This window comes from Thalassophryne amazonica, chromosome 17, assembly GCF_902500255.1.
Source record: "Thalassophryne amazonica chromosome 17, fThaAma1.1, whole genome shotgun sequence".
In the NCBI taxonomy this organism is placed as follows: Eukaryota; Metazoa; Chordata; class Actinopteri; order Batrachoidiformes; family Batrachoididae; genus Thalassophryne; species Thalassophryne amazonica.
In genome coordinates, this window is record NC_047119.1 from 56,383,916 (window position 1) to 56,394,905 (window position 10,990).

The 10,990-nt window shown below is 37.7% G+C and overlaps 1 protein-coding gene across 4 annotated transcripts in view; it reads left to right on the forward strand.

The window, feature by feature from the left end:
- Window positions 1–10,289, forward strand: part of hook3 (hook microtubule-tethering protein 3) — a 41,474-nt gene extending 31,185 nt beyond the window's left edge. For 2 of the 4 annotated variants that reach the window (XM_034191601.1, XM_034191603.1), the window contains 8 exons: window positions 1,463–1,497; window positions 1,630–1,712; window positions 1,958–2,058; window positions 2,170–2,274; window positions 2,475–2,546; window positions 4,481–4,617; window positions 4,784–4,792; window positions 6,235–10,289. In XM_034191601.1, the coding sequence (XP_034047492.1) occupies window positions 1,463–1,497; window positions 1,630–1,712; window positions 1,958–2,058; window positions 2,170–2,274; window positions 2,475–2,546; window positions 4,481–4,617; window positions 4,784–4,792; window positions 6,235–6,250 (558 nt within the window). In that variant the 3' untranslated portion in view covers window positions 6,251–10,289. Of the gene's footprint in view, window positions 1–1,462; window positions 1,498–1,629; window positions 1,713–1,957; window positions 2,059–2,169; window positions 2,275–2,474; window positions 2,547–4,480; window positions 4,622–4,783; window positions 4,793–6,234 lie in introns of those variants that run through there. The other 2 variants (XM_034191602.1, XM_034191604.1) reach the window with 2 other exon arrangements.
- The last annotated feature ends 701 nt before the right edge of the window (window positions 10,290–10,990 follow it).

A 10,990-nucleotide genomic window follows, 5' to 3' on the forward strand; every position in this document is an offset into this window, starting at 1 on the left:
GTTAACAAGGTGTGAAAGAAAGTTCTAGAAGGGAGGTGTGGTCGGGTGAATCTAAGAGGAAGGAAGCGATGCAAGAGAGTGATTCAGGCAGACTGTGACAAAGATGAAACGGACAAGTGCAAGAGAGTAAGTGATCATACAGGGGAAACAGAGACAAAGATGAAACAAGCAGATGCAAGAGTGTACGTGAAGGAAATACAAACAGTGACCAAAATCAAATACTAAAGGAACAACCTGAGCACATGGCTACAGTCTAAAAAAAAAATAATCAAAACAAAGTAATCAATAGATAAACAGCTTAACTGTAGAACAGAGAACAACACACAAGATACCCATATTAAGTGCAGAACAAAACAGGACAGAAACAACTAAAAAGTACATTATAAGAAGCAGCTGAGAAAACCAGAAACAAAAGCATAACACAATGGAAAAAACAATAACAGGACAGAAACCATGACTGAATAAACTACATGACAATATGAAAAACAGAAAATACAAAATAAACGGAAAACAAAACCAGAGACTACAGAATACAGAACAGAAAATAAATGATGAACTCAGAACAAAACTAATGACTAGAAAATTGAGCTGTCGAAAGGGGGAAATAAGAGAACCGACCCCACCCCGGGGTCAGAACCTAACAGTTACAGCCTTAGTCTTATTTAAACATTGTTAGTCTCATTATCATGGTGATGCCGAGTCCTTTGCAGGAAAATGAAGTTCCGAGTCTTTAGATCCTGGTAGTTCCACTCTTATTGTATAGTTGTGAGCATTTCACTGATTTCATTTAATTTTTACCCCACCCCTGTGTAATTGTTCAGTTGACCCCTATCTGGCTGCCTATTGAAAATTCAGGTGGCTAATCTTTTTTTTTTTTCTCTCTCTCTCAAGAGAGTAATGTGTAAGGAGCATTTGTGCTGAATTTGGTGCTTCTGTCACCATTTTCGGGATTGTTTCAGTTATCTGCTGCACTATCCAGGATCCTTGAAGGTTCTGTAGTGTGGTGGAAGCAGCGATGCACATTACCTGATTTAACTTGACCTTAAAATTACATTGTGTAGTTCTTTAATAATTACTTACAAAATGTCTTGCTGGTGATATTATTAAATTAATTTAGGGGCTTTTACCAAGTGCCATAAACACACTGACTGGTGGTGATAATGTATAAAAAAGATGCAGCATTGAAATAATTCAGTATATCAGGGAAAAAAAATGACAGAGTTGGTCATATCTCTTCAGATGTTTTATATTATAAAATTTCAAATATTGAATCTTAGTAAACTCCCCCCACTAAAAAAAAAAACTTTAAAAAACAAAACCATCAAAGGGAAGCACTCAGAGGCTTGAAGGCCAAATGTTTTATTTTTCTTATTATTTTTAAGAAAAAAAAAAATTTTTCCTTTTCCATTTCTGCTGAGGAACACAAGGTTTATTTGTCTTACTGTCTTATTTTTTCCTTCAGTCCTCCATCTTGAAGAAGAAACATGAGGAACACATGTAAGTCTTAATTTATGTAATTTCATTGGAACTCGCTAACCTCAGAGGCGAATAACATTAAGTTCTTGTAACTTAAATTGGAGTGCTTCCAAAAGCCTGACCCGAAATGTTTGCCTGTGATGTCTTTATCAGGGAGAAACTACGAGAACTGAATGAGGAGTTATTAAAGAAAAATGCTTTGATTGATGACATGGAACCCAAATATAATGCCAGCTGTGAGTTGAATTTTAGATATATGAATTGCACACGAACCTGTTTGAACTCTTCTTTTTATGCTTTCTGTTTGAGCTAATTTTTATTTATTTTTTATTAAATGTTATGTGATTGTGCCCATGTCACAGAAAAATAAGAAAATATCTGGACAGTTTAAAAAAAAAAAAAAAAAAAAAAAGTCACAGAGAACATATTGTAGGAAAACTTGAGGTCAGACCCAAACACCTTTTATGTTCTGCCCACTCAGCACAACGAGTGGAGGAGTTGGAAGAAGCCCTGAAGAAGAAAGAAGATGATATGAGACAGATGGAGGAGAGATATAAGAAGTACCTGGAGAAAGCAAAGAGTGTGAGCAGATCTTATCCACCAAATCACGTAGTGTTTTGTGTTGTGAACTCTGTCTGTTGTCAACAAGAAAACATATGACTTGGCTGAGATTTTTTTTTTTCTCCCATCCAGGTGATTCGGACTCTGGACCCCAAGCAGAATCAAGGTTCAGGACCAGAGGTTCAGGCTCTAAAGAACCAGCTGCAGGAGAAGGAGAGGATGCTGCACTCGTTGGAGGTAAACAGATAGTGATTTAGCAAGAGAAAGACACCGATGTCACAGCGCTACGTTGTTTATCAGTGACTGGAGTTTGTAAAGCGTATGTGTGTAGTCACAGCGACACATTTGTAGAACTTTGTGTCACATTTTAGTGAAGCCAACAACCTGGATTCTTGCTTTGTCTGATTTTTGTTTATGAGTTTGCTTTCTCCTAACAGAAAGAGATGGACAAGACAAAGAGCCAGAGAGATTACGAGGAGAAACTGATTGTCTCTGCCTGGTACAACATGGTAAGAAGGACCGACACACTGAAAGTTTGACTGTCAAGCACAAAATTCACACAGATTATACGTATTTATTAATTTAATCTCGGTTAATAACTATAGGTGTTCCACAGGGTTGAATTCTGGGACCTGTTTTCATTGCAGTTCAGTTGTCTGTTAGCTTTTAAATGGCTGAGCACAGCTGAATGAGCTAATCAGGTTTTGGCAGAGCAGGGACAGATGAACAGTGTTCAGGTTTTGGGTACCTAAAGCAGAGGTCTCAAACTAATTTCAGAAAGGGCCAAGAGGGTGCGGGTTTTCTTTGCAAACATGCACTCCAACAAATGATTTCACTGATTAACATCAATTTGAGCAGATGGAATCAGTTAATCAGTAAAATCACCTGGTGGAGTGAGTGGTTTCAGAGAAAACCTGCACCTTCTTGGCCCTTTCTGGAATCAGTTTGAGACCTCTGCCCTAAAGGCTGGAATAGAGGAACCCTCATGACTCCAAGTTTATCTTTTGTCAGTTTTTAGATTCTTCTTCAAAATACATTTTTTTGCTGGAACATTGGGTACTTGCATTATTGAAGTACATCAGTGTAACCCGGACCCTCTGTATCTGTTATGGGGCTCAAGGTCTGAGGTTACTGGTTCTGGTCCGTGTTCTCAACAAAAACCTCCACATACACTCAGTGTTTCAGGTTCTAATACCTGACTGAACAAAAAAACATTTTTGTTCAGACAAGCTTTGGGATTGTAACGTTTTATGTAGTGTTACAAATGCTTTTTTTTTTTTTAAATTGATTAATCAAGCAGTTATTTTTTTAATAGTCTATTAATCATTTTACGGTTGAGTCTGTTTGGTTGTTGTACCAGTCAGTCACCTCCATAAATTCTACTAGTTACTGTTAAGCATGCATTAAAATATCTTGTCATAGAAGGTATTTATTCCCCCCCCCCCCAAAAAAAATAAAACCAAAATATGAAGTACTAAAAATTGCAGAGGTGCTTATTGGGGGGGGGGAATAGTGGAGAAAATGTTGCACACAGCTTTGGCTCTTCCTGAGACACAGAGAGACAAAATACAATTTGGACAAATCTAAGTTTTGCAAGTAATAATTATTTTCATTGTCAATTAATCTGTTGATTATTTTCTGGATTAATCCATTAGTTGTTTGTCAGAAAATGGTGAAAAATGGGGATCAGTGTTTCTTAAAGCCTGAGATGATGTCCTTAAATGGTTTGTTTTATCCACAACTCAAAGATATTCAGTTTAGTTCATGTCAGTGGCGTAAATAAACAAGAACATATTTCATTTATGAAGCTGGAATCAGAGAATTTGGACATTTATATACAAAAAAAACCCCCTGAAAAGATTACTTAGTTACCAAAATAGCAATGGTGATTAATTTAATAATTGATACATCATTAATTGTTTTTATTTTCTAATAGCTGTTTTTAGTTTGTTCACTCTGTTGGTTATAACTTGTAATTTATTGTTAACTTTGAAGCTATTTCCGACCCTTTGATTGACAGCATGTTATTGAAATAAGATGAATTTAATGTAACATGTCATAATGAGTAATTTTTTTTTTTCCCCCTTAAACGTCTACACACACCACTGATGTCATTAAAGGTACAGTGAAAGGCAGCAGTTTGTCAGCAGTGAGACGTTTCTCACTGTACTTCAAGCACTGAGAAATACAGACTTTGGTAGTATTTTAGAGTAATATATAAATTATATATAAAGATTAGCTTTTTGTTGTTTTTGCATGGAATAAATTCAGATTATCAGGGGAGAAATCAAGATATCACTTTAACCAGTAGAGGGCAGCATGTATGTTTCTGTTGGCTCTTCACGGGCAGTCTCTCTGACATCTCTTCTGTGGCTGATACCAGCGACAGACGTTCAAGTCAGCAGAATCTCACATCAGTGCGTTTCTTCTTGTCTTTTCCCAGGGCATGACGATGCAAAAGAAGGCGGCTGAAGACCGACTCGCCAACACTGGTTCTGGTCAGTCCTTCCTGGCCCGACAGAGACAGGCCACCAGCACACGTCGTTCATACCCAGGCTACGTCCAACCAGCTCCCACAAGGTAGACGGCACCACGGCAGAAACATACTGTGCCAGCTGCCTTTCAGATCACGTGCACTTCCAGAGTTGTGCCTTTTTTGAGGCACTTTAATTCCCTTCATGTCGTATTTGAAGTCCTTGTCGTCCTACCTTCTGTCTATTGATTTTCTTTTTTCTGTCTTGATTAGATCCATGAGGTAAAGATGCCAGACAAAGCTGCTCAAAACTTGTACCCCCCTTTCTCTCCTGTACTTACTTCTGACTGATGTGATGCCAAGCTTCTCCCTTTTACCCCTTCCCAGGCCACTCTGCCCCAAACGTTGAATATTATTTGACTTGTCACTCCAAACTTGGTCTCTTCTCCTCCTGAACCTGTGCACTGTGGCATACTTTTGCTGCTGCATATTATCTTGCCCACAGCATTTTCATTTGGATGTCAACACACAGAAGACTCACATCCTCTGGACAACTTTCAAGTCTTTTTGTTTTTTCTGTGAATGAGAAACAACTCCAACTGTTCATGCAGTATTAATGCACAATTCTACCTGTGATGCCATTTGAGGATTTGTTTAGTTATGATGTGGAATTGACAGATTTTATTTTATTTTTACTTTGTAGGTAACAGTTCTGTTTAATTTTGTTTCCAAAGGAAGATAATAGAGGAAAGTACTCTTCTGCAGTGTTACTAGTGTTTTATTCTGTAAAAAGAGATGACATAAGTGTAGAGGGGGGAAGAAAAATCAATGCATAGGACAATGTGCATGTTAAATTTGCTTGTTAAATAGGAATTTGTGGTTTAGAGAAGAAATGGGTAAACTGTTAGATGGTGAAGCAGAGACTGAATAGGTTTAAAATGACTCTTTCAGGTGTTAAATTGTTAAAGATGGTGTGTAGTCCACACTTGGGTGGATCCTTTTATGAATGCCACTTTTCACGATCTTGAAAACTGAGCCCTTGTGGGGAGCTTTGGAATTACACTGAGTATCACCAGCATTATCCAGATTGTCTCAGACACAACAAATCATGCATTCTTAATGTCAGATTGACATTTTTCCAGTAGGCCTGGTCTGTATTATTCTGCAGGCTAACATCTTAACTAACACACATCCTTGAAATGGTTCTTATGGGTTTGTTTTTTTTTTTGTTTTTGTTTTTTTGCCTTTGATGCAGCAATTTTGATGAAGTCCCTAAAAACTCCTGATTCAACAAAAATGATTTGCTCCATTCTCGGGAGGTGTAGATGTGTATTGTCCCTGTGGATTTTAGAATCATGTGGTAACTGTTAGGAAAAGCTTTACAAAGACTTTTTGAATAATTTATTTTATTTAAAATTTTTTGTCATGGGAATATTAATGAACAAAGTCCTTTTATTTAACAATAACATTCATTCTGAAAACATTTTAATTACTTCCTATTTATTCCATCACTGGCACATGTTAAAGGAAAAAAAAATGCACCCCCACTAATGAGCCCTTAATGAACCCTGTTAATTTGCTGTTTGCCTGTTTAAATTGGGGCCATTTATTAGCCTAATATATCCTGCTGTCTGACCATTTGCTCTCTCTCTCTCTCTCTCTCTCTCTCTCTCTCTCTCTCTCTCTCTCTCCCTGTCTCTCTCCCTGTCTCTCTTTCTCAACAGCAATGTTACTGCATGACTGGCGCACCAGTAAACTGGCCAAGCCTGGTTCGGCTCGCCATGGCTTGGGCTGTGCTAGAATGAGGCACGCGATGCATGACCTCCCACCTGCCTGCTGTTTGCATGACTTTGCATTGACTTGATCCTGCAAATAACCAGCAGCAGCAGCATGAGCACTAACAACCTGCTGCTGTGTCTCGCAGTTATAACCTCCAGAAAAGCTTGAGGAGGGATGGGGGTAAAGACAAAACTCTAATTTTTTTCCCTTCTCTGTTCTCCTACCCCCTTTTTCCCCTTGTTCATCCTCTGTCCCTCCCTTCATCAACATCCCTGCTTGTGCTTCTTCCAAGTCTGTCTAAAAGGCATAAGAATTTCTTGTGAATCCATGGCTGTCAGAGTTTGTGTGGCCCGGGGGTCCAGCCATAATTACAGTGTAGCAACGCTACCCATCACAGCATGTGGATTGTTCCCATTGGGATGGACTGGGGTCACATTAAAGGGGAGTCGTAGACTCGCATCTGTTTCATACTACATATCTGTACTACAGGTCTCGGGGCCTACATAGGACTTACAAGACATAGTTAGATTTTGTTCAGTCACCGACTGCAGCATAAAGAAATGCTCCTTATATGCCACATGGTTCCCTTGTATCAGTTGCCATAATTGGGGCAGGACACCTGTTTTTGCACAGACTGAGACGCCCACAGATCCGCAAGGATTTCTCATGCTTGGAGGACATGAGCAAAAATTCATCAGTGTCAACCCGTTGTACTTTAAAAAAAAAAAAAAAGGCCTCCATGGTGGTTGGCTGTCTCAGGATACCTAGATCACGTATGTCTAAAGACATGTCTACATTTTTACTTAAATAATTGGAGATTTGTTACGAGGAATACATGAGGCATAGCCCACGTGTGTATCTCAGTTTCTGCAGAGTCTGCTCTTCCAAAGTTTATTTTCTGTCATTTATGTTTTCAGCCTGAGAGTATTGGGAAGATGGTTCTCAGAAATGGTGTGTGTTACTCAGAAGTGCTTTTATCTGAAGTATTAGTGAGGACAATGTGTTGTGGAATAAACAAGCTTATGGGGTTTTGTTATTTTACCCCTTTTCTTTTTAGGACCATAGGATTACAAAATAATTGTTTTTCTTTGAAATAAGTAATGTTGTTGCAGAGTAATGAGTAATGTTACAGAGCATTTATACTGGATTAAAGCCCCCATTAAACCTACTTTATTTATTTATTCTGTAGTACATTTTCAGTTTCTGTAGTCTAATTGAGCCAAAGTCAAAGTACTCTTTAAAAGAACAATACATCATGCCCTTGTTAATCCAAAAAAAGTGTCATAAATGGATTAAATCACTTCTGTTAAGATGATGTAGCGCTGCACATTTGCGCGTGTGGGCTAAGGCTTGGTGCCTTCACTGTTGCATAGAAAGTGATGCGCTGTTCAAAGCTGTGAAGACGATCTGAAAGATCCCATTAATCACAGATAAGTCATTCAGATTTAAGTTTAATCAAATAGTTAGAAATGATTTGCTTTTGTGTCTGGTGGAATAGTTTGAGTTCTCCGTTGTAAAATTTGTCTTTAAGTTCAGTGTGTGAATATTTACAGTGTTAATGACCCTGCAAAGGTGTGACGGGGTAGGAGTCAAATGAACAGGCATTAGGGGTGTGACGAGATGGTGCAGGGTTCACAGCAGCGACAAGAGATAATAGTAACTGTTTTTAATCGACTTTTATTTGACCGAACAAAATGCAAAACTGCATTTTTAAATATTATCACAGAATTATAAACGTTGCGTCGGCTCTACTTTCTCAATATATGACTCATGCAGTTAAGGTTCTCTCTATGCACTCAGAATAATCCCTTTTCTGTTCTTGTCTCACAGCCCCGAGTACAAGTTCTAAATCTCTCTGTCTCCCCTCCAGTTCACTCAGCGCGCGCACACTCCTAATAACTATTTACAAACTGAGCAGTTTGTGTGGAAGTCTCCAGATTTGAGCTTGAACGCTCTGCAGTGAATGACGACACAGCAATTTCTGAGAAGTTGAGAGATTTTCAAAATAAAGCCCTCGGAAGACCCAGCAAAAATAAATAAATAAATAAAATAATTACATAAAAGGCTGAATAATTACATAAAAGGCGTTGTGAAGGACGAATGCTGCTCAACTCCACATGATGGCTTTTCACCTCAATGAAAAATACCACATTTTAGCCCGAGATCTCTTCACACCCTTAATAACTGTAGATCTGTCGGGGTTATTTAAATTAAATTTGCAAGGTTCATGTTGATATTTTTAATGAAAGAGGTATCGGCATAATCTTCATCCAGAGGAGAGAGATTGACTCCTAGTCAGATTTAGTACCTTTTTAATTAAAAGAAAATCTCCAGACTGTGTAATGTATCATTCTACTAAAGTCCAGTTTTAGTGTATTATCAGAAAAAGTAAAGTTGCTTTAGAATCTATGCTTCTTGAACAAAAACCGATGACATTTATACAGACTTAAGTAGGTTTAATGTGGGCTTTTTCTTTTTTTTTTTTTAAGCTTATTTTGCTTATTGTTACTTTGGTTTAATTGTTGACTTGCATTTTTATCATATCGGCTTATTTATTAATCTGCTACTTGTACAGCAGTGTTACGTTGTTTATAATGTTAGTATTAAATCACCACTTGTACTGTTACAATGGATGTAAAACTTCCATGTGGAATCAGAATACTGTAATCTGCTACTTATGCAACGAAAGGAGTGTTTGTGTACATGTAGTAATACACAGAAAAAAGCTTTTCTTACTGTCAATTAGGAAAGGAGTTGAATGTTAACTTTACCTCCAGACGTATCAGGAATTAGTTTATTTGCGATGAAACGTTTCATGCTTGACAGTGAATGTTTCTTACCAACAAAAAAAGCACATTTAACACTTTTGATTTTAAAAATTTTTTAGTGTAAAGCTGCACGTAATCGTCAAGACTTGTAGTCTTCAGCTGTCTTGTTTTGTCCACAACCCAGAGATACTCAGTTTACTGTCAGATAGAAGTAAAACAACTAGTGGAATAAACCAAAATCTATTCATTTAGAAGGTAAAATCAAAATGATTAATTGATTATCAATAGTTGTCCAGTAATTTAATAATAAATTCATAGTTGTTTGATCTTTGCAGCTCATATCTGTGTTCCATAACTGAACCCTGACAGTTTTTAGTTTTTAATGATGGTTCTCAGAAGGAACCCTTTGGCATTGGTTATGTTGGCAAAGCCTCGCCTCACCGTCCGTCCCTCAAGAGATTGAGAGATCTGTATATTACAGAACTCCTTTATTTTATATACGTTTACATCAGCGATGACGTATAACTTTAATTTTCCGTAAGACAGAGTAGATATACAAAGTTTTATTTTATCCTTCATATGTCTGTGTATGTGCTTTGTTGTGAGATAAAGAGTAGTGGGCGTACTTACTGCAAGTCTGTTACAGTAATAAAGCCCCGGATACTAAGTGGGAGAAAAAACCCAGCAACTTATGGACGTTTTCAGTCCTTGTTAATTCCAAGTTCTTACTTGATGTGGAAAGTTGGTTTGTTAATATATCATTGGGGCTGTAGCCCCAAATTTTTTTTTTTATCTCTGTTTGGAGAATAACATTACAGTACTCACGTTTTCCATAATATTTACAGTACATGCTTTTAGTAAGCTAAGTACTCAGTAAACCGCATTTCCGAGTATTACTCGGGTGTTTGTTGCACCGTGAGTCGGAAAGGAAAGTTTCAAATATCGAAGCTGTCCACACGTCTGAGTGCAGTGTTTGTTTTTTTCCTTCAATGAAAACTTTATTTACATATTATAGGAGCTTCTAACTTTTTTTCCCCATTTGCCAAGTTTTATATTGCTTGTGTACAAATACACTGTGTACATGCTATGTGTGATGCCGGTGGAGGAAGTGTCGCTCTTTAAAAACAAAACAAAAAAACCATGCAGTTTGATGGTTTCATACAGCTTCTGGAAGATGAGGACGTATGTTGTTTTAATAAAATAAAAAAAAAAAGTGCTTCCTACACTGCAAATCTTGGAAATGATGTTGTAAATAAAGCTACGATAAAACAGGTTTCTGCCGCTTTTCTTCCCATATATGATGTGACAGTTTGTCTTCTGGTTTGTAATCGGTTTGAATTGAGATCCAATTAGAAATAGCAAAATTTTAAATAATCAATTTATTTTAAACTCTTGAAGGGTCTGTTTTACGGTCTGTTTTTCAGGATCTTCCCCCAGGTTCATGTGGGTTGGGGGCAGCAGATGTGCTTCAAGGTTGGACAGTCTTGGGGTCGAGTATCTTGCGCAAAGATGGTTCAGCACTCAACTGCAGTTGGGACTTGAAACTTTGAGTGAACAACCTGCTCCTGTATTTTAGCCCGTAGCCTGTGTTTTAGCCTGTAGCTAATTCCTAAAATACAGGAAAGACCAGTTGGAGAATGATGTTGGACCTTCACGATGCTGAGTTGTATTTCTCTTGATCCTTTTGATTTAGATTTTTTTTTTCCTTTTTTCTTTCATGTGATCTTCAGTGATGAAATTTTTCCAGGAATTACTAGTTTTTCTGATGTAACATCTATTAATAGCGACTACGTTGGCACGGTGTGCTTGTTTTGTCGGCTGCGTTAAAGTAAAAGCTAAAGATGTTAGCATTTAGCACTCAGTAGTGGTTTGGCTTGCGTCAGCATAAACCAATGTTCGTGTCGCGTGCTGACAATCACCACCGATCAAAAAT